The sequence below is a fragment of the Myiozetetes cayanensis genome, unplaced genomic scaffold, assembly GCF_022539395.1.
Source record: "Myiozetetes cayanensis isolate MyiCay16 unplaced genomic scaffold, myiCay2020 scf17, whole genome shotgun sequence".
Taxonomy (NCBI): Eukaryota; Metazoa; Chordata; class Aves; order Passeriformes; family Tyrannidae; genus Myiozetetes; species Myiozetetes cayanensis.
Window position 1 is genome coordinate 4,958,508 of NW_026087378.1, and position 23,418 is coordinate 4,981,925.

Below are 23,418 nucleotides of genomic sequence, written 5' to 3' on the forward strand. Positions count from 1 at the left end.
CTGGAAGCAGGCACAGACCGTGAGCCAGTGGCAGGGTTTCACCCCATCCCGTGGGCAGGCAGGCAGAGGTCCTGGGAGGGCCTCCGGGAAAGGGGGAGGCTGGATTCAATCCTTGTCTTTCACCTGGGCTGGAGTCCAGCCCCAAAATAGCTGTCCAAAAACAAGATCACATGAGAGGAAAAAAATAGCAAGGCGAAGGATTATCCATACTTCCTTGTCCTATGTGGGTGCAGAGCGGCAGCCGGCACCGCCAGCCACGGTGTCGCTCTGGTGCCCTCCGGCAGACACCAGCCACTGCCCAGGACCCGGCACATTCCTGGTGCCTGTGCCCATCTGAGGGACCCTGCCTTGCTCTGGGACACCCGTGAGTGCTGCGAGGGGTGTGGGTGCGATCGCTGCAGGAGCTGCTGGCTCCGGGAAGCGGGGCTAGGGGCAGGGTGACCCCAGCTTCCCAGTCACCCCATCACCCAGCCCTGCACACCCCGACTGACCCTCAGGTAAGTGCCTCTTCCAGCATTCCCCATTTCCCCCTGGCAGAGAACCCTGCAGAGCCACAGCCTCCCGGGGCCTTTGGAGCCCCTTCCCAAAGAGTCTACACCGCACGGTCCTGGTTCCTGAACTCCTGGCCAAGCTCGCCAGCTCGGCCACATGTGTGGCATTGGGGAACAACTGGCATTTCCTTTTCCTCCTTCCAGCTCTGGCAGGAGGGGCTTTCTACCACGGTGCAGTTCCCAGCTTGTACTGGGCTGAGCGGTGCTCACTGACTCTTTCCAGGAATGCCACTCTAAGAGGGATGGAACCAAAGCCCAAGGATGGGAGATCTTCTGGGTCTCATTTAAAATATGCAGGACGTTTTGTCTAAGTTGTCTTTGCTGCAGGACCATGGTTTGCGGGGATAAGGAGCTGCTGGGGCAGCAGGTGCTGGGGCTCAGCTGCCCGCACAGGCACTGCCTGTGTGAGCTGGTGCCAGACAGAGAGAAACACCTACAGCTTCCTTGGGGCTCCATGGTTAATTATTCACTGTGCTTCCAAACAGCTCCAGGAAGTGTGTATTATTTATGGGACTCAGAGCCAAGGAGGCTGGTGGGTGTTTGAGGCAGTGAGGTGAAGAGGTTCTTTACCCCAGAGGCAGGAGCAGGAGAGGAACAGCCATCCAAATCCATTCTGAGTGCCTGGGAAATACCACTGGCACCTGCTGCAGCTGGGACTGCCCAGGCAGGGCCAGACTGAGGAGGGCAGAGGGAGGCAGAGCTGCTGCCATGGCAGTGCCCCGCAGTACCACTCATCCCCTCAGTACCCCCATCTCCTCAGTGTCCCCATCTCCACAGTGTCCCCCATCCCTCCAGCTCTCACTGCAGGGCCTGGGGCTACTGCAGTACTGTTGGTGTCTGGATTTTGGCCAAGTCTCCTCTCCCCTCGTGCCCGGTGCAGATCCCACTGCCCAAGCCTGTGTTTGTTCCACGTCCATGCATCACTCTGGCTGTTGGCTCCGTCCTGGGGCCGTCTGCCTTCAGGACAGGCAGAAAGGACACCATTTGGCAGGACACCATCTGCAGCACTCCGTGCCCTGCATCGCACCAGGGCTGCTGAATGCCAACCACAACCAGGGTACAAGGGGAGCCAGGCAAGTGGGGAAGGCTGGGTTGCAGGGAGGGGCCAGTCTCCCTGCAGCTCCAAAACAAGGGGGGTGATCCCTTGAGTGAGGAAAAGGAGCAGCATTTCCTAATCTTCCTCATATACTCAAAACACCAGTGCCTTTCCTCCAGGACAGACAGAGGCAAAGCCAGGACTGCCATTCTATGAGATTCAGGAATGTTTGGCTATTTTTTTATTATTATTATTTCCTGAAATAGCAGGAGGAATGTGTGGGATTGTTCAAATTGAAAAAAAAAAAAGGAATAGTGCTATAGCAGGAAAGGCCATAGAGTCCACCTGTGCTGTGGGGTGCATTAACAGCCATCTGCACCAGCCACTGGTAACCACAGTCAACTCGGGAATGTTTTATCCAAACGTCTGGGCTCACGGCATTTCCAGCCCGGAATGCCTGTCCAAACACACTGGCTCCACGTGAGCCAGGACTAAAAGCCTATTCTGGGCGAGCCTTAGATAACACAGCCTAAACACCACATCAAAGCGCTCGTGGAGCCCGGCCAAGCACTGAAGTCATCGCTCGGGCTTCATTAGCGCAGCAGCAGCAGCAAACACGCAGCGACCCGCAGCCTCACACCCCACACAGCTGCACCCCAACATGTACCGCCACTGGCACCCCATAAGCCCACGAGCCCACTGCTGCCACTCCACAAGCCCATCCTCCTGGCATCTCATGAGGCCACAAGCCCACTGCTGGCACCTCACAAGCCCACCACTGGCACCCCAAGAGCCCACTGCTGTCATCCCACAAATCCACCCTGACATCCCGTGAGCCCATTAGCCCATGGCTGGCACCCCACAAGCCCAGCCCTGGCACCCCAGCAAAGCCGATGCTCCGGCACAGCTGCCCTACGGCAGAGCCAGCACCGGCACCAGTTCCCGTCCTTGGGGACACGGAGCTGCATTTTATCCTGCTGACAGCGCTCTCGGGAACACTTCGGCTTTTAAGGCCAAGCTCTCACAGTGCCAGTGGGAACACAGCCGGCGTAGCCCTGTGGCCGCCCCTGCCCCGGCCCCTTCTCTGCGGATGCCCAAGAGGAGGGCAGGGACTCCCATAGGGAGGGCAGGAACCCCGTTGCCTCTGCCCGGGGCACCCGGAGCTGATAGGGATGAGGGGGGTCATAGCATTCTCAGAGGGTACTGAGACGCCCCGCAACGCAGGAATGTCAAGGAGCGCAGTGATGGGAGGGGGAAACTCGAGGGACAGGAATGCTGATGCTCCTCCGACATTTGGGGGATTTTCTCCGATCCTGCTGGCCGCGGGGGCTCAGCCCCCGCCCAGCCCCTGTCCACTGGGCTGACCCGTGGTGGGGCAGTGCATGCAGGTGCCCTGCTCCGCTGCGGGAGTGGATGCGATCGCGCACTGCCGCCCCTCTTTCCCCCCCGCCCCGCGCATCCTCCCGCCGCTCCCCCGCCCCGAGGCAGCTCCTCCTCATCCTCATCATCCCCGTTCCCTGTGTTCCATCCCGGTTCTCCCCGCGCGCACTCGCGGAGCCGCAGCCGGGAGCGCCGCGCAGCCGCCGGTAGGTGCGGGGCGGGGGTGGGGCGGCAGACCCGCACCGGGGCGAGACGCGGGCGGGGCTGAGCCCACGGGGGGCTCTGACAGCCCCACGGAGCGCCACGGGAGACTCACACATACCCTATGGATCCCCATGCATGCTCTGCCAGCCCCACGGATCCCCACTGGCGGCTCTGGGATCCCCGGGGGATGCTGGTACATACTGCACCGAGCCGCACGGCATGATCTGGGTTCCCCATGGGATGCTCTGCGAGCCCTATGGATCCCCACGGGAGGCTATAGGGTCTTCACAGGATGCTCATACATGCCCCACGGATCTCTACGGGGTGCTTTGCCACCCCCACAGATCCCCATATGATGCTCTGCCAGCCCGAGGGGGTGTTCTGACACACTCACGAATCCCAATGGGATGCTCTGCCACCCCGATGGTATTCTCTAACACCCTCACTGATCCCTATGGGATGCTCTGCCACCCCCACGGAGCTTCACAGGATGCTCAGGTTCCCCATGGGATGCTCTGCCAGCCCCATGGACCTCCGCAGGAGGCTCTGGGATGCCCACAGGATGCTAGTACATGCCACATGGATCCCCACGGATCCATGCTCTGCTACCCTCACAGATGCCCATGTGATGTTCTGCCAGCCCCATGGGATTCTTGGAGTGAGGGGGCAGAGGGAGGTTCCGGAGCACAGGGGTGGGGTGGGGAGTGGGGAGGCAGCAGGTCCCTTCTCCAGGGACAGCTTTAGGGAGTCAGTGTGCTGCTCTCCTCGACTGCGACAAACCCCCCCAAATCCTGCAGGTGCCCCCAGACCCCGGGAGACAGGAGCAGTTCCGCAGCCAGGAACATCATTCCAAATGACACTCTCCAAATTACTGCAAATTCACCTAAAGCTCTGGGCAGAAGCAGAAGCCCAGATCAGAATTCAGACCGAAATATACAACAAAATAAAAACATTTTAAATGGCAAATCACAATATTTGGGCCATTAAAATAACCAAAACCAAACAAACTGAAAAACCCCCAAACAAACAGCAATGATACAGTGCAGTGACACAGCAGTATAAATGGATCATTTTTGATGAAAAAAAACAGAATAAAATCATAGAACCATGGTAAGACTGGGGCAAGCCATAGCTTCTCTGGGCAATTAAGGATGATTAGGGATGCTCCATCCCTAGAAGTATTCAAGGTCAGGTTGGGCAGGGAGCAACCTGGTCTAGTGAAAGGTGTCCCTGCCCATGGCAGGGAGTTGGAACTGGGCGATCTTGAAGGTTCCTTCCAACCCAAACCTTCTAGGATTTATAGCTGAAATAACACCATATTATCCCGATGGGCCTGTCAGCCCTGACTCCTCATCACCACCATGCTCTGAGCTGTGAATTCTCTCAGCCGAACCAAAGATGTCAAATATAAAGACAAATTGCTGCAAGGCTCGAATGACCCTGGCTGGGGGTGCAGCTGTTGTCAGGGCTGAGCCTCCACATGCCCCTGGAGTCACATGTCCCCACTGCCACCTTCTGCCACCTGCAGCCCCTTGGCCCCTTTGGGCCATTTAGCAAAGGGGAAACTCCCTGATAGAGCAGCACAGAGCAACAGCTCCCCATCCCTGCTGTGCTGAGGGTCCAGGGTGCTGTGGGGCTTCAGCTCTGGAGCCAAGTGTGCGGCTGATCAGGAATAAGGGCAAGGAGCTGTAGCCAGCTGCACGATGAGCTGCCTCAGCTGGGAGGAAGATCAAGGTCTCAGGAGTGGGAGGAAGGCCAGAGTAATTTAGGGAGCTTAGGAGGAAAAGTTTATCCCCTGAGCTGGGGTGGAGCTGGGAAGGAAAGTTTATCCAAAGGACTTGCAGAGTTCTAGGTCTGGCTGGGGACCTCGGCAGACCCAAACTCTCTCCAGCCCAAATCCAAAATCTGTGTTCCTGCACATCCCGAGCCCAGAAGGCAGAGGAAGCTGGGCTGACTCGGTGTGCAAGGAGAACAATTGGACATTGTGCTGCCTTATCGCCACTGAGCCCCGTCCAGCCCCGAGGAACCGATTAAACTTTAGACCCCTCTTTGCACAGACCTTCCCGTATGTCTCATGTGCCTCTTCGACCTCTCACCCCTTTCCACCCTCCTCTTTTTTTTTGTCTTTACTTTTCCTTTGGCCTCTCTCTTTGTTTTGGCCTCCTGCCCTTTTCAGCCTCTGCATTTCTTTCCCCCTCCCACCCTTTCTTGGCCCTCTACCTTTTTGCAGCCTCTATTATTTCTGGCCTCATTTTCTCTTATGGTCAATGTTCTTTTTCTCTTGCACTCCTTTACTGTTTTTACTCCCCAACTTTCTTTGTGACTCCACTTCTTTTACAGGCTTCTTCTCATCTTTAGCCTCCATTTCTCTTTCGGTCTTCCTTGCTTACTCCATCTCCAATCTTTTTTTGACCCTCCTTTTTTTGGCCTCAAAACACATTAGCACTTGTACTATATCTTCCAACTCTTTTCGTAAATATTCCCTAAAGGAAAATGTATATTCCAGAGAGGTAGACCCTGCCTTGACCTAGTGGGCTGCCCGTGAGTAGCGGCACATCTCCCTCCTGGGCACAGTAGGCACTGACTCATGGCTGGGGCATTTTTGGGAATCCTGTGTACATTGTCTGCCAGTGCAGAGCTGTCAGGGATTATTGTGAGGCCTGGAGGCCTGCCTTTCAAATAGAAATCTCACAAAAGAAATCTCTTTGCAGAAGAATTTTTTGAAAACCAGTTCAGCGAGAGAAAAAGAGACACTATGGCTTTGTCACAGCCTCTGCTGTGGATGCAGGAATCCTCCCTCGCCCCCTTTGTTTTACAAAGGTGCCTGCCTCGCGTTTCTCAGCAATGGCAGTTGCTATTTTTTCCCTCGTTCCCAGCATTGGTGTCTGTTGGTTTAAAGAACCAAAGCAAACACTGAGGTGCAGAGCAGCCGCAGCAGCAGTCGGTGACTTGCAGGTTTTGTATTCTCCAGATTCTGTTGGTTTTAACAGGGAAGGTGGCGCTGCCCACCAAGGGGTGGGGACTGCCTCGTGCCTGGGTCTAGGCAGCCGTAGCCTCCAGCCCAGGGAGGAGGCAGAGGCAGGTCCGTAGCATGCAGAGCACCCGGCATCTGCAGATGACAAAATTCTGGCTGTCACAAGCTTTGCTTTTCTCTCTAAAAGCTTGCTAAGAAAAAGAGTGTAATAAAATGCTTCATTTCCACCTGTTGAATGTGGCAGATCCTCACAGTGCCAGGGTTAATATTTGGGAATTCTCTTGGGAAAGGACCCTCCCCTTTCCCCTGCTGTTTGTGCTGACCCAAATCCCCAAACCCATTCCCTTGCCCAGGGTACACACTGGACTAAGAAGGCTGCCCAGGAATGGACCAAGCAGAGATCCCATAGACAGCATTCCCAAGCTCACAGTACCTGGGCCTGCCAGCTAAGCCTGAGGACAAAGATCAGAAAAGAGGAAGAAAAGGGTTTACTGCAGAAGTGTTTCACAGGGTGCAGAAGCTGGGCTGGTTGCTGTGCCCAGGGTGCCACTGACTCATGGAGTGACATCCAAAACCCTTTTGTCCCCTGCAGACTCCTTTCAGAAGTGTTGTCTGCTGTGAGGCTTTGCCCTTCGCCCACAACGGTCTGGACACACAGTTCACACATGACTCACAACCCACTTGCACTCACAAAGTCTGTCCTGGCTCTTAATTTAGATCTGTACCTCAAGAGCTGAAATCTCAGATCTTTCCTTCCCACATCTCTGGGGTTGGTAAATCCACCCGTCCCACCTGCAGACAACCCTTGCCAGCTCTCACCTGTGCAGGGACGTTATTTCTGCAGAATCACAGAATGACAGAATCATTCAGGTGGGAAAAGCCCTCTAAGATCATTGAGTCCAGCCATTCCCCCAGCACTGCCAAGCCCATGTCCCCAAGTGCCACATCTACACATCTGTTAATCCCTCCAAGGTGGAGCCAGCCTGGCAGTGACCCATATGAGGGGCACAGTCCTGCGCCTGCCCTGAAGGATGAAGGTCCCACCGGACACTCCCAGCCCAGGGGGTCAGGCAGGCAGCTCACCCAGCCTGCAAGCCCACATTGGGGGCACAGTCACCCTCACCCACTCAGGGTGGCCCCCAATTGCACAGTGAGCTGTCTGAACCGTGCTCAGTCACAGAACAAGAGCAGGAATGCAAGCTGATTCCCTCCTTCACTCTCATCCTCGCTGCCGTGGCGGACGGGAGGGGGAGATCTTTACCATGACAAAACCTGCTCTGTGCATCCAAAGATGAACTCCAGATCCCAGCTGTTTGCTTACTCCAGACTCTCTGCATGCCATAAAACCCCTGAAAATTATGCTGATCATGGGAGCTCAGTGCTGGATGACCCAGCTGCTCCCTGCCCATCTCCCTGCCACATGTTGCCTGAGACAGTCACTGAGGGCACAACCTTCTGCATCCCTGCATCATCCAAGCAGAAGATGGAGCACCACACACCCCTCCACAGGTTTCCAAATCCCCTAGACCTGGTGCAGGACCATCCCTGTATCTGTGACTGGCAGATCCCAAGGCTGCCCTGCTTTTACCTAATCCAGTTTTGTTTTTCCCCGGAGAGGTCCATTATTATTTTGTTATTTCTCCAACACCTGCACACCCCCACAGGGCATTTGGGTCTTCTACACAAAACTACTCAACTGGGTACATTTTCCAATAGAATTTCTACCTCCCTTTATACTTGAGCCTCAACTGCAGGTCAAATCTTGGACATAAAATACAAGTTTTTAACATCAAGTAAAACACCCTCCCTTCCCCTTCCTTAATATTCCCATTGCTGCAGGGTGTTCACAAAAGCTTCCGACTGATGGGAAGGGAGGATGGATTGCTGGCTGCCAGACTTCAGACAGGGATTTTGGAGCTCACACCTAAGCTGGTGTGGGTGTGATCCTTACCAGGAGCACACGTGTAGGTGTTCACAAACCACAGCTGGGGGATGCTCAGTGACTCCCTGGGGATCCTGCATCGCAGTGTGGGGCTGAACATGCAGCTCATGAGTGAGAAAAAGGTAGAAACTCATTGGGGTCCTGGTGATGGCACCTCCAGCTGGGCAGGGGGCACAGCAACTGCTGATCCCAAAACTCTGCCTAGTTGTCCCAAAGATTTTGGTTTAGTTTTGGGTTTTTTCCCCACTTGGACAATCCAGGGCATCTTTCTGCCTCTATCTGCATCACAGCAGAAAAGTTGTGGCTGCCCCATCCCTGGAAGTGTTCAAGGCCGGTGTTTGGAGCAACCTGGTCTAGTGGAAGGTATCCCTGCCCATGTCAGAGGGGCGGAATGAGATAACTTGGAAGTCTCTTCCAACCCAAACCATTCCGTGATTCTGTGATCCTTGGCTGCATCCCTGTGGGCCAGCCTGACCCCCAGCTTTCCCCTAAACCAGCTGTGGAAACACTGGGCACAACAAACATCCCGGTGTCTTTAGACTGCCCACTCAGGGGCTGGAAATAGCCCGTGTGGGTGTCACCTCTGGGGCTGAGGTTCAGCAGGTAGTTAAAATTGCAGCCTTCTCTCCTGCACCATGCTCTTTGTGGTGGTTTATTGTTTACAGAGATGAGAAAGGGTAGAAGAGACTTCAAAATATATCCCCTTCCCTCAGAGGACTCTGTAATGGAAACCTGTAGTAGCATCCAAGGCAGGGCACTATTTTCCTTGGAGCAGTGTGGAAGCACTGCCTTCTCCTGCCTGTTGTCACACAGCCTGTGGTCACAGATGTCACAGCAAGGGCCAAATAGGTGCCCATCTCTATACAGACACAGGTGCCTCGGTGTTTCCCTGTCTGGGACAGGAGGACCAGAATTAGGGCTGTACCTTCCACCAAGGTCTGGCAGGTCCTAGGGTGTGACTCACACTCCTTTCTAGGCGGGAGATGAGGGTGACAAATGGAGAGCTCAGCGTCCTCGGCCTCCAGAACCACCCACTACTGGAACTGAGAGTTCTCCAAATTTTGCCTAAAGACCACAAGTCAAAGCAGTGACCTGTCTAGCTCTACAGACCACAAGAGGTGGAGATGCCCAGCTGCTCTCCCTAGTTTACTACAGTGGCTACTTATCCACACTAATTATTCCAGGTTTTTTGCTAACCCACTCATTTGCACTGAACAAAATTCAGCTCTGAGCTTGCCTTGCTCTGATCTTTCATCTGAAATACCCCCTGCATGCTCTTATGCACTGCAGCTTTCCACTGAAAGGCATTTTCTCCAGTCCCAAAGTCATGCAGATAAGAAAATTATTATTTATTGGAGAATTTTCCTGGTAATAGCAATTATTATCTCAAGCTTTTATTGCACTGTTAAGTTATTGAGCAACAGTGTGCACTGGAAAACACAGCCCAAGCTCCTTACTCACACAGCTTGGAGGAAAAAAAACCCAGGAGGTAGCATCCATGGGTACTAGACACTGAATTTAAAATAAGATATTGAGCAACAGAATTTAGAACAGGATTCTTCCAACCAGTTTTACTTAGAAGTCAACAAGAGCAGATGTACAGCCCTTACACAAACATTGCAGGATGAACATCATTAATTCCCTGCACATTTTCATAGTAAATCACTGCTGAGCTTATGCTGAACGCAGGAACCAAGTGATTTTCCTTGGAACAACCCAGACTGAGACTCTGCTGAAGGAAGTTGGATTTCTGAGCGATGATATGTCTACTGATGGTTAACCACAAGGATGGATGTGGGGTTTCACTTGGCCTGGAGATGAAACCCTCGATTCCAGCATCCTCTGCTTCTTTGGGGAAGGACACAGTATAAAGGCTGAACCCAAACTCAAATCCCGGTTTTGAAGCTGGAGCCAACCCTCAGCTGGGCTTGGCCACCTTCAGATGGCCAGCTGCAGGAAGTGCTGCCTGACACCGCACGAGCATTCCTGCTTTTTGCTCCTAATTCCAGCCTCATGAGTATAAGCAACAGCACACGGAGGTGTCGGACCCGTCTGAGCGCCGAGGGGTTGGCGAGGGCTCGCGGCTGACGGACGGTGACCCAGAGACCCGGTGACCAGGCACGTACCTGAACGGGGCATCGGCAGGAGGCTTGGCTTGGGATGGGACAGGAGGGCTCAGACAGGGCATGGTGCAACAGGAGAACCAGATCACCCCTTGGATTAAGAGCATTGCTAGAGGGAAGTTTTGGGGCTAGAGTCTGTCACTTGGCGTCATCTACCCATCCTTCTGTCCGTCCATCCGTGGGCGAGAGGGGCAGCCACACCTGCAGGGCCAGCCCAGACAGGACAGCCAGAGCTTTGTGGTCTGACACTGTGCCCAGTGTCCTGCACGGACACTGGGGGTGGGTGGCAGGGGGATGGTGACATTTAAAAGCTCTGTGAAGTGTCACCCAGCTTAACATCCCTCCTGCCTGCCAGGAACCGGGTAGCAGGTTCTGGGCAGGGTGTGGGTGGGGACCCCACTGCAGGGACCCCACTGCGTGGAGCTCCCCAGCCTAAGGGCTGCTGAGCAGGAGCCAAGGGGCACATTGAGTGCTCCCTGCCCCCAGGAGCTTCCTAACTCATCACAAAACATTTCACCCAACAACTCATCAGCTGTTATATCATCTCCTGTGGTTTCCTCTCCCTCCAGACACTTTTCCCTGGGAAGCCAAGCTCAGGCAGACCCAGGGAGGAAAGGCACCCACAGCCCTGCCCTTAACCAAGATAGCAAACACCCAAAACAAGGTACCTGCACCTGGTTCATCATCCCTGGGTCCTTGGCAGCTCTGGCAGCACAAAGCCACCCTCCTTGGGTGACAGAGATGAGACCACAGCAATGGTGTAACTCATGGCACGTGTCACTGGCTGCTCCCAGCCAGTTCCATATGCCAGAATGAGGTGCTGGCAGGCAGCGAAGCATAGGAGCACAAATAATGGTTTATAATGAACTCAGCACAAGCCTGCAAGAGGGAAAGGGCACTTTTAAAGGACAGGCAGCACCTGCCCTCTCCTGGAGGAAGGAGGAACCCTGGGTGTTTCTCCACTAATTGCCTTTTGTAATTAGAACACCTGTTGCAGTGTAGCAGAGCCTCAGCAAATCCCCTAGGATGAGTTGGGAAGCACTGGGTGTAGCTGTCACCTCCTGCCAGTTTCCTGCACAGTGGTCACAGTCACGGCAGTCTTTGCTCAGACCCTGGTCTGAGGGAGGACCAATACCTGCATCTGCAGGGGAGCCACAGCCATCCCTGGATCCTCCTCATAACTAAGCAATGGCATTGCCTTTTCTGCCAAGTCCAGAGATGTCCCCTGGTCCTCTGGGAGCAACACATCCTACAGTCCATCCTTGGTTGGAGGGACTGAGCTTTGGCAATTCTCCATCCAGTGTGTTCTTTCCATCCAGCAGGTCCCACACATCTGGCTTGCACTGGGAGTCTGGGCTTAAATCCCCAACATGAGGTGGTGGGATTTGTGTCTGCAGCCAGCACTGCTCGTCTACGTGTCCATGCTCTTGGTCTGAATCCAGATAGGACACAGGGGCAAGACCTTCCTGGCACAGCTCCTGCTCCTGGGCTGGATTGACTCCTGGAGCTGGAACTGCAATTAAGTTAATCACCGGATTGCAAAGGGCCGTGGGTGGGGAGGTGGGAGAGGCGGGAAGGTAATTAGAAAGTGGGTCATCTTTTGGTTTTCCTGTCTCCCCACAGACACCACCAGTTTGATGGGATGTTGTACTGGCTGTCCCAGCGTGAGGCAGCATCTGGGCTGTCCCAGGCTCACAGCCCTGCAGAAGTCATGCCAAGCTCCAAGGCAGGGTACAGGACTTTCCCCTGGGCATCCCTACAGGCACAGGATTTTCTCCCTTCACCTGGGATGGGTTGACCCCTGTCCCTCCCTCCCAGGCAGGATGCCACCTTTACCCAATCTGGCTTTACCATGATGCTCCTGGTGTTTGTCATCAGCCATTAGTGACACACACTCAGGAAAATACTAAAAGTTTCACCCCTGTCTGTTTTACCTGCCACAAATCCAGCATGACCAGAGTGGAATGACTGTGTTTCCTGCTGGAGAGCAGGAGATGATGACAGCAGGCATTAGTTAAATTGATTTCTACAGTTTTGGTCACACTTCATGCAACATATTCCACTTCCAAAGGGTAAAACCTGGCTGATAAATATTTCATTAAGCAGTTAATCACATTGCTAGAGATAGAATCACCTGGCCATAAACAAGACTAGAAACGAGCCAATGCATTCTGCTGATACAGAATGACCTATTACATATTTATTGTATGCTTTACCTAATCATTTAAGTCCTTCTAAGAGGATGCATAGCCAAGGAATTCAAGTCGTGCCTTGCACCATGAGCCCTCGGGATGGGAGGCATCTGATAACCCCAGACCTACTGTGCTGCCACTCCTGCAGCAACCAGAGCATGAGGAAACCTCTGCCTGGTCTCTAATCCTTTCCTGGATGAGAAAATCTATCCCATGTAATGGATTTCTAAAACTTATGATTAATAAAATCATTGTTTATCCAAGAGATGTTTACTCCACATTCCCAGGTGTTCTCAGATCACCCCAAAGCCGTAATGGGCAGCCCACAGGCTGCTTAGGGAACCCTCAGGACAGACAGTGGGTGGAGGAAAGCCAGAGTCTGAATTCATAAAGAATATTCTACCTGTAGTAATTGCTTTTGATTCCCATATGGAGTGTCTGAACTGCCTGGGAAGTGACTGTTCTGTCCGGGTGGCTGCAGTCAGAAGTGAGAATGGGAAAGGAGCTTATCAGGCAGTGATGCTGTCTGATCCCAGCTGAGTCACACACCCAGGTAGAAACAGGATTTCTACTTTATTGGAGAAAATAACACTTTCCAAAGTAAACCAACTGGAGTGTTTCCACTGAACTCACAAGAGCTGGGTTCGGGAGACGCTGATCTCGTTGATTGACTCTTAGGAGACTCCCGGGTTTAGCAGGTTCACATCTCTCTGGAATTCTCCTTCTAATTCTCTGCATGATCTTTAGCTGATCATCTAAATGACAATTGTGATTAACTGCACTTTTCATCACTGTAGCCACACAGAGACTATCCAGAATATTTCTTTCCAACCCCATATAAAGGATTGTGTCCAAGGACAATTTGAAGTATTTGGTTATACTCCAATCTGGTTTTAACCCAATAGGTGAGCTACTTCTGCTTTCCTCCACTTAGTAGCCAGGTATTTTATATCTAAGGAAAAAAAGCTAGGCTCACCTTAATTGGCCACCTCCCAATTTGAATCTTTGCTGGCTACTTAATTTGTGCCACAGGAACCACAGAGAAGCCACAAAAGTTCCTGGCAATCCAGACATGCAAAAAACTTTTGGACCATTAGCAATCCTCCAAGTTGCCATCAACACCACCTTTGCAATGCAAGCAAAGGGGACAGCAGTGCTATCTAGTGAAGTCTGCATCGACTTTAAAACAGGAAGGGAAAAGGACCCCACTCCTTTTCCATGGCTCCCAGCCTGCACTGTTATTTCGGAACTCACACGCCCATTATTGGCAGTGCAACCAGCCCTCGATGCTCAGACTCGGATGCTTGCAGAGTCTGGGATTTCACATCAAAGCCACTGGTTTGGCCAGTGATAAAGTTTGGAACCAAAGCCAAACTTCTCAGAATTTCACAGCTATTCCGGTCCCATGCCGGGCTCATCTCCCCTCAGTGCTGCAAGGAGCAGGCACGCGGCAGTGCTTCAGCCACCACAGCTCAGCAGGACCTGGATCAAATGAACATTCGGGTTTAACTCTCTTTTTAAGTCCTTTTTGTCCTTCAGAAGGCTATTTCTGATCCTTTGGGGTGCTGACATCTCCTTCCAGGAGAAAGAGCTGGGTGCCACCAGGCTGCTGGTGGGACCCTCTGTCCCCTGTGCCACAGACAGAGAGAGCTGGGGCTGCCCTGGAGCAGGTGCCCTGGGTCCAGCTCCCAGTGATTCATTCTCTGTGGGGGTTTTCTCTTAGCACAGCACAGGAAAGCTGTTACACAGAGGTGCAGGAAAGAGGAGCCACAAACACAGCTGGTCTTGGACAAACAGTCTCCAACTCAGCTCCAACTCACTGTCCTAGTGCGACCGGCGGGGTCAGTGCTCAGCAGCAACAATCTCCTACAGCAATCTTCTCCTGGAACATTTTCCTTTCTCCATGGGGCACCAAATAACTGCTGGAGTGTGGTGACTCTCAGCTTTGCTTCTTGGAGAGAGCTCTCTGTTCTGCTTTGAGCTATTTAATAGCACTGTTGGGCTTCTACCCAAAGAAATAAGGCCCTTTATGTTGTCTTTGGTTCAGGTTCTCTCTCTCACTCGTGCTTTTTAATTCCCATAAAAACCTAACATGTTCCTGCCAAAAGTATAATTGTAGGGCCATGAGTGGTGGTGTGTGTAGAGGAAGAACTCCATGGTCATAAAGTATGAGGAGAGCGATAGTGTTTAGCACAGAGACAACAGGAGCGGAAAAGTGTTCATTCAGCTTTTCTGAGGCAGTTAAGGCAGCTGGTGAGCACTGGAGTCATTCTAAAAATGGCAAAAAACCCTTAAAGGAAATAAGTAATTATGAAGAAGCTGTTCTGGTCAAGCCACCCAGAGATGCCCTCAGACCTAGAGGTGACCATGGGGAGCATCCAGCCTGTTCCTCGCTGCTGCTGGCTTCAGGGTTTGCTGAGATCCTGATTGGAGCTCTTGGAGCTGGGATATTTCTTTCTCAGTAACATCCATCATCAGCCCAGGAGACTCCTGAGTGCCTTTTGCACTCAGATAAAGGTTCAAGAAAAGCTTTGGTTCCAGGAAATTACACAACGCCGCTGATCTTGATTAACGCTCAGTAATGCACCAGAGCCCCCTGGGCTGCACTGGGTGACTTACAGGCTTTCCTTCAGAGAAGGAATTGGCAAGGAAAAACAAACTACTGCATGGAAAGTACAATCTCTTGACAGGAAAGTAAATTTAGGGACCAAACACTCAGAGAAATACCTAATTCACCTGACAATGGTGTTCAAAAAGGATTTTGAGTTTGTATTTGGCTGGTCCATCACCTGCTTTTGAAACCATCAGGAGCCACAGACCTTAGGAGCTGTTGTGGGTTGATTCACCAGTCTCAGAGAAGCAGGGGTTTGGCCCATGTTATCACTCCAGAGAGCACTTCCCAAAATCCTGGTCTGTGTTGAATGGGGTATCTGAGAGCAAGGAATGAAGTCTGTATGAAGCAAAGCTGGTGCAATGGCTGGGAGTGCTTTCAGCAACAGCCATACATGTATGTCCAAGGTTTCAGCTTTTAGCAATCCAACTTGCAGATGTTTTTATCCTCTGCAGGCTTCTGGGATCCATTTCAACGAGTAGTTTCCCTTTTTGCAGCTGCATTTGTAGATTTAATTACTGAAGAGTTTAGAGCCAAATGTTTAGAGATTCTATGTATATATATGTGTGTGTGTGTGTGAGTGTGTATTGCAGAGAGTTGCCATCCTTAATATCTCCCAGGGCACTCCAAGCACCACAGCAAACCCACACAGCGTGGTACTGGCTGCATCCCAATGTACCAGTAGCACAACTCAGTGCTAAAGAGACATTTTTACAATCTATAAACACATATAAACAGTGACTATAAAATATTTTCCATAATCCAGCTATGGGAATACATGACATTTAAAGTAATTTCCTGTATCTAGATTTATTCTGTGCCATGTCTTTTTCTGTTCATAAATCCACTTCTCTCTAAGCACTATGGAACTCCACATATGAAAGAGAGAATGAATTCACAGGAGATTTTAAGTGTAGTTTGTAGGCTAGAAACATGAATGTACCTGGAATGTGTGTGGGACTCTAGTCATCTCCCATGTCATCTCCTGATGACACAGCTGTGAGGGCAGTTGTCACCCTCAGACATCCACAGCATCTTCTTCTTATCAGTCTGATGCCTTCAGGTTTTTGCAGTGTCAGCTTAAACATGGATCATGACCATACAGTCTCCTACAAAATGAGGTTTCAATATGATCTTCCACTAGACCAGGTTGCTCTAAGCCTGGTCCAAGCCTTGAACACTTCCAGGGATGGGGCAGCCACAGCTTCTCTGGGCAACCTGTGCCAGGGCCTCACCACCCTCACAGGGAAGAATTTCTTCTCAATATCCAATCTAACCCTGCCTCTGTCAGTGGGAAGCCATTCCCCCTTGTCCTGTCACTCCAGGCCTTCTCTAAGTTCTTCTCCAGCTCTCCTATAGTCCCTTTAAACACTGGAATGCTGCTGATATAGTCATGGCATAATCTAGACTCACAGTTCTTGTTTTTCATATGCTCTTAATCACTGTCTGGGTAATCCTCGGACTCACCCCCAGGCAGTGAAAGCTCCTGCCCCCTGCTCATCTCCCACCACGACTAATGTGTGTTCTGACCTTTTTTCTGTGTGTTCCTGGGCCAGGTGAGCTGTTAAGTGCCAAGATACGAGCAATATTTACTACCTGGCATGCAGTGGGTGTTGCAATTCCTGGTCATAATTGTGTTTGAGAGTCATAATAGCGGAGAAAGTTATTACCTGGGCTCCCTTCCCGCCTCTTGTGGGTTCCAATCAGACACTGGGTGTTTTTCAAATTGGTTTTTGAGTGTATAATTTTAGCACATACGTCAATAGAAAGCAGAACAAAAACAGAATTCACTATGATAAAATTAAAAGGACAGAGCCCCTCCCAGTGAGGAGACAGCCCCCCGCCACCTCCCACGCTGGAGGAGCATCACCTTTGTGTCACTTTTTGTCACTGCCAGAGCCATCACCGCTGTGAATCACCTGCCCTGCAGCCAGCCCGGGGACCAGCAGGGACCCCCGGGCTCCCCCCTCCCCGCTTCCCTTTAAAGCCCAGGAGCAGCAGCCTGTGCCCAGCACTTGGTGCCACCCCTGCTGCCACATCTCTTGCAGCCCGGCCGTGGGAGAGGCTGCGGGATGGCCGAGGGAGAAATCACCACCTTCACTGCCCTGACAGAGAAGTTCAACCTGCCCCCGGGGAACTACAAGAAACCCAAACTCCTGTACTGCAGCAACGGGGGCCACTTCCTACGGATCCTCCCAGATGGCACAGTGGATGGGACCAGGGACCGAAGCGACGAGCACAGTAAGCAAACCCATGGGGTCTTCTTGGTGCCCTCCTTGCTCCTATGATTCCATCAGCTGGGATGGGGGGAGCTGGGGAAGGCAGGCTCTGGACCAAGGTTTCTTTAGTCCTGGTGGTGACACACCTTCCAGGAGTCACACATTTATAGCCCACAGGCAGAGCAGGGAAGGCACAGTATGTGTGCTATAAAAGTACAGATATAAAGTACATAAAGAGATATATGAAGTATTAAATATGACACTGGTCACCACCTTGTGAAAGGCAGGCAGATACAGGGCAGGCAACACTGATGCAGAAGGACTGGGTCACACGGGAAGCTGGCAGCTGGCACAAAGGGCTTAGAGCAGCCCTGGCATCCCACATAGGAAGGCATCACTTGGAATTCTGTGCTGTTTCTGCATTTGCATCTGTTTGCCACAGCATTTTAACAGGTCACCCATGGTCAGGGTCTCATGTCACCTGTCCCCATCCTTGCAATCAATGATGCTGGTGGTTCCAGCCCACGGGACTATGGGGACCTGCTGCTGGGAGAAACTGCCCCCACAGATGCCATCATTTGTCATACCAAGGAGTCACTGGGAAGTTTTATGCTTTTTTAGCTCTTGCACTGCCAAAAACTCTTCAGTGGGTTTTTTTTAACCCGATGCCCAAGAGAGCTGGACCAGCCACACAGCAAAGCTCAGGGGTGCTCCGTGGTCAGCAGGACCAGGCTCTTCCCTTTGGCTCTCAGCAGAAACCTCTGGGTACCATACCCTGAACATTTACTGGAATGTGACTGGGACCTGCCAAGCTCCTATCTGATTAGAAGGAAGGGCTGGGAGGAGCCAAGTCAGCCCTACAAAGTGCTACAAAAAGTACTTTTATTTACTTTAAACCACAAGCAGCACATGTGGCTTCTCCCCGAACTTAACCTTTCCTCTCGCTATTATTTTAATGACAGGCAGTTTATAGTTGAGTTTTAATTACAAACACTGTCTCCCACCACTTGCCCAGCACGAGGCAGTGCTGGGGCATGGATGAGGATCAGCTTCCTGAGGCTGGATGAACACAGAGTGGGGTTCCAGACTCCAGCTGGGTATGAACCCAGCACATAACCCTGCTCAAACCCCTGGGAGAGTCAGCCAGGACAATGACCCGAAGGATCTGCAGGAGACAGGACCATGCTCACAAGACGCACAAGGAGAGGTCATATGAGCTCACCCAGTGTCTCTGCAGCATTTTCCAGAGGTTTTGCTGGAGTCTGAAGGAGAGGTGAGGGTCAAGATGGCATCTCCAGGGACAGGGGAAGCTACCAGGGCCTTGAGCATTCCAGCTCCTGCACCTCAGCCTCAACTTGCCATCTGATGGCATGGATGCTGCCACACAGCCCAGACTTTTTCCCTCTGGAAAAACAAATCCATCACCTGGGAATGAGCTGGTCTCCACGGCTGCATAGCACACACGGGCAGCGAGTGCAGGCAGGTCCTGCGCCCCAGCACACTCCACACCTCCCCGGCTGCTGGCCTGGGGCCATGTGTTTGAAAACCTCTGCCAGAAAGGAACCTCCTGTAAATGATCTCATAAACTTGGATATAGGAATGTACTAATATTTACAGAGGAAACTCCTGGAAGGGCTGCATGCCAGCAGAGCAGCCCTGCCATGAGGTGCCCTGCTCTGAGCACCGGCGGCTGCCCATGGTCCTGCCCCTGTGCCTGGGAAATGCTGGAGCTGCTCAGCACCATTCCCTGGAGTGCAAGGGGAGCAGCCTGGACTGTGACCAGCACCATGGGATACTCCCACCCAGCTGGGACAGGCACCTGCCAGCCCCAGGGAGGGACAAGGCATGGGAACACCCACAGCTCATTGGGAAGCCAATGTGCACAGAGGCATTATAGTCTGCACTGAGGCTCTGCAAACTGCTTGAGCTCATTTCGCTCTTGACAAATATAAAAAATTCTTATCTTTACCTTGGCCTTGCCAGGTGCTAGCCCTGGAATCAGGGAGGATCTCTAAGGAGTGCAGGAGTCCCTCCAAGCCCTTGTCATCCAGGCCAATGTCAGGATTCCCTCCCTGCATTCTTTGTTGTTATGTGTGGGCATCCCAAGCTTGCACTGTGAAATGGGAAGAAAACTTACCAGGACATTGCAGACACCTTGGGACGAAGCTTGTTACCACAAACAGCCTTATTTTTCCTGTTTCATCCCATTACTTCATGGAAGGAAATCAGACCTGTAAAAGGACATAAGAAGCACAAGCTCCTTCCTCCGGACCCACCGTTCTCCCTTCTCTCTATGGCTGAAGACCTCAATGTCCCCATTGGCAGCTGGAGGGATCCTCACTCCCCTCTCTCAGGAACAGCTTTTAGGAAAGGATCATCATTTTCATCCCAATCCCCTCTTTCCCCCGGATTGCTCCTGGGGCTGCAGCACCCGAGTGAATGTACGTGGCCTGGAGCTTTCCCACTGCCTAAACCAGGCATGCACTGGGACTGTGTATTCCTGCAAATCTGCACCCACACCATTTCCTAATTAGCCATCATTTACTGGCAAGAAATGAAAAAAAGAAAATAAGGAAGAATGTGAACAATTACAGCAAAGATTTCACTGGGAAGAGTGTTCTGCCAGGCCGAGAGGTAACATTGCCTTTTACCTCATCTAAATAAGGATAAATAAATTAAATATAAACAGGAAGGAAGGAGCTGGAGCTGAGGCATCCGTTCATATTTCATTCAAACCAATCTAAATATTGCTGTTATAAATCTCATGAAAAAAAACTGTCTAGGAGATGGGAATGATCATTTGGAAGAGCTGGAATTTGCCAGTCACACTAACTACAGCCACAGAGCCACAGCCTCCGCACCCACCGGTGGGGCCACTAATGGCTCTGGCTGCAGCGTTCCTGCCCACCCATGAGAGCCCCATGGGCTCCTCCCTGATCACACAGCACTGGAGAACTGTCCTCCCAAGGCTTCTCTCCAACTAAACAGCCTTTTCCTGATAAGTATATTCAACAAGTACTTGAGCCAAGTTTTAATCACTTTCCAAGACTCCTGTAATCAGCAAAGTAAGGAAAAAAGGAACCAGACGAATGGAAAGTTTAAAGCTGCTGGGTGAGGTACAGGATGCTGAGTAGAGCAGGATGCTGCAGCTCCCCTGCTCACTTCCCTCAGCACAAGACCAAAAAAGAACTTTTTTTGCCCTGGAGTTTCTAGCTGTGGTCCAGCATCGGGGATGGGGATGGAATCCGGTGTCCAGTGGCTGCAGGGACTGAGGTAGCTTCCATTGCTCCCACTCAGGCTGTGCCCTGGCAGACCCAGGTCCTGCTTCAGCATCAAATCCATGTTAGCATCACACATTGGGACAATCTAAGGTGTGACTACCTACAGGAGGTACTTTTTAAGGATGAAGATCAGACTTTGCCATTTCTCCACTCTCCACCTACAATGCCCCGAATAAATCCAGCCAGAGCACAGGGCTGGATGGGATATGCTGGATCAGGAGTTTGCACTGCAGGCATCTGCACTCTGCCCATCACTGGTTTAGCTCTCAAAATACTTCTTCATATGTCACTCCTTAAGTGTCTTGTCAAACCACATGAGAAATTTGTAAATTAGAGCCAGAATTAAAACCCCAATCTCCTGTGTCCCATTCCAACATCGTAACCAAAAGGCTGCCCTTCCTTTGATGTAAAATAAGGGGAAAATTGGTCTTTGGTTCCTAAAGGATGGCTGTGGGGTTTCTTTGAAGGAGAGGGTACAAGGAGACACTTTTATTACACACTGTACTGTTTCCTATAAACACTTTATAAGCCAGGCTTTGGAACAAAACACCCTTCTAACCTTCCTAGCAGCTCTTTTCCCCCCTTTTCCTATTTTCCTTTTACTGTTGTTGTTATTGTTTCATTTTTACTTCCAGTCCAGCTCCAGCTGAGCGCAGAAAGCGTGGGAGTGGTGTACATAAAGAGCACCCAGTCGGGGCAGTACCTGGCCATGGACACCAACGGGATGCTCTATGGCTCGGTAAGTGGGAGGATCCTGTGGGACCAGACACAGAGAGGGCTTGAGGTTTGCAGAAATCTCATAGCTCTGAGTAATGCAAACCACAGGCAATAATTAGGCTCTGTTTGTGATTCTGGCAGCTGGACAGTCGCTCTGCATCTGGCTTTATTTTGGGGGGAAATAAATAAATAACCAAATATCGCCATTACCGCCCTGCCTCTGACAAATATTGGATTTCCTATCTGATGTTTGATAAATATTGTGTTTCATACCTGGAGCAGCAGCTGCTCTGCAGCCCTTCAGCAGCTGACAGCTGGGCTAGGGGAAGGGGGATGGTATGAGATGATCTTTAAGGCCCCTTCCAACCCAAACCATTCCATGGTTCTGTGCTCTGAGCCTGCAGCTGCCACCCCACAGCTTAGTGCCAGAGCAGGAGCCAGGGCCAGGCTCAGCTTATGGAGCACGGGGCCAGACTCGATCACTGCCAAATAAAATGTCCAGGCCATAGATATGTTGCTGCAGGAGTGGCCCAGGGGACAAAATCAAGGCTACTTACCTCCATGCTTTATGATGAGCTTTACTGGGGCATGGAGATCTCAGAGGTGGGTCTGGACAGCATCCTATCAGGGAGTACCCGAGCTGGGATTACCGCATTAGGAACACACATCCCCATCCCCACGGCATCGCCCCTGCTCACTGTCATTCCCCCGGGCTCTCTTTCAGCAGTTACTGGGTGAGGAGTGCCTGTTCCTGGAAAGGATCGAAGAAAACCATTACAACACGTACATCTCCAAAAAGCACGCTGATAAGAACTGGTTTGTGGGTCTGAAGAAGAACGGGAACAGCAAGCTGGGGCCGCGGACTCACTACGGCCAGAAGGCGATTCTCTTCCTCCCGCTGCCTGTCTCAGCCGACTAAGCCCCGTCCCAGCAGCTCAGAGATGACCCCAAATACCAAAACCCAACCGCTGCCGCCTCCTTAGAGCTCGTTAGAGCTCCGAGCTTTAGGTCAAGGCTTTACCAAAACTAGCCAAAGCAGAGCTCCTCAGCTCTGCACAAAGCTTCGCAGAGATGAGGGGAAGAGCCCTGACACCCTCCCAAGGGCCACCGGCCCCCCTGGCTCCCCCTGCCCTCCGCTGTCCTCTGTTGTGTGCCATGACCACGCTGCAGATCCTGGGGACACACATGGACCTGCCCCAGGCAGGCACCCAGAAACCTGCCCAAAGGGCACCCCAAGGTCACCCCAGTTACCAGAGAAGTGCATGCTTTGTGTCCCCAGGCATCCTAAGGCAAACCCCTCCTGGATACTGTGTATTAACGTATTTATCTATCTAAGTATGTAGCTTCTAACGTGACCTCAAGCAATCCCAGACTGCACCATCAGTCCTGTTATCCAGGGCCAGCCTGGTGAATGCTGGCCAATATCCTTGGTGTGTTAAGCTGAACAAGCAGGCAAAGCTCCAGACCCAGACCTTGGCCTCCCTCACAACACCTGTAGTGCTGTATTTTATGCTAGTACCTGCCACATGTTATTATTATTTATTTATTAAGTAAGTATGTCTCTTCTACAGTCTGTTCATAGGTAATTCCAGGCACCAAAGCCCCTTGATGCTGTCTCAGTGGCAGTGGCAGTCAGTGACTGGTGTGAGGGTGTCAGGAAGGGGCTGCGTGACAGTGGCTGCACATCGCACACATTCCCAGGGGGATTCCCCCACTGCTCTGGTGTCTGGCTACATGGGGCTCTAAAAATGCCACTGGAGCCCCTTGATGACTCCCAAACCTTGTGAGAAGCTGTTTCTCCTCACCTGGCATGATGCAGCTCAAGAGCCACTCCTGCCACTGAGAGCATCACAGGAGCACCAAGCTGCCACACTACACCCAGAGCATCCAGAGCTTCTCTGGAAAACCTGTGCCAGGGCCTCACCACCCTCACAGGGAGGAATTTTCCCTAATATCTAATCTAAATCTACTTTTCTTCAGCTTAAAGGCATTCCCCCTTGTGTTATCCTGCCATCATGGACAGGGACAAGAGACAAGTGCTCTCTGTTCCCAGCAAACCCCAAGCAGCCATCTCTACACAAGAGAGGAATAAAGGGCACTCTGCCTTGCATATTTCTGCTACAGCAATTAGTTGCTAATTACTGCACTTTACAGTCTCTCTAATTACTGCACTCCTGCACTTGCTGGC

At 51.8% G+C, this 23,418-nt stretch overlaps 1 protein-coding gene and 1 long non-coding RNA gene across 6 annotated transcripts in view; one reads left to right on the forward strand and one right to left on the reverse strand.

The window, feature by feature from the left end:
* Nucleotides 1-23,418, reverse strand: part of LOC126638418 (uncharacterized) — a 72,934-nt gene that overhangs the window by 1,450 nt on the left and 48,066 nt on the right. For all 4 annotated transcript variants that reach the window (XR_007628591.1, XR_007628590.1, XR_007628589.1 and 1 more), the window contains 2 exons: nucleotides 21,788-21,981; nucleotides 19,370-19,463 (listed from right to left, as the gene is read on the reverse strand). This is a non-coding gene — a long non-coding RNA (uncharacterized LOC126638418). The remainder of the gene's footprint in view (nucleotides 1-19,369; nucleotides 19,464-21,787; nucleotides 21,982-23,418) is intronic.
* On the forward strand, nucleotides 405-23,353 carry FGF1 (fibroblast growth factor 1). 2 transcript variants are annotated; one of them, XM_050312278.1, is made up of 4 exons: nucleotides 405-497; nucleotides 17,062-17,254; nucleotides 21,149-21,252; nucleotides 21,955-23,353. In XM_050312278.1, exons 2-4 carry the CDS (start codon nucleotides 17,086-17,088, stop codon nucleotides 22,147-22,149), a joined length of 468 nt encoding a protein of 155 aa, XP_050168235.1. In that variant the 5' UTR covers nucleotides 405-497; nucleotides 17,062-17,085; the 3' UTR covers nucleotides 22,150-23,353. The 2 variants fall into 2 exon arrangements, with proteins under 2 accessions (XP_050168235.1, XP_050168234.1); XM_050312277.1 differs by lacking the exon at nucleotides 405-497 and adding an exon at nucleotides 3,094-3,173.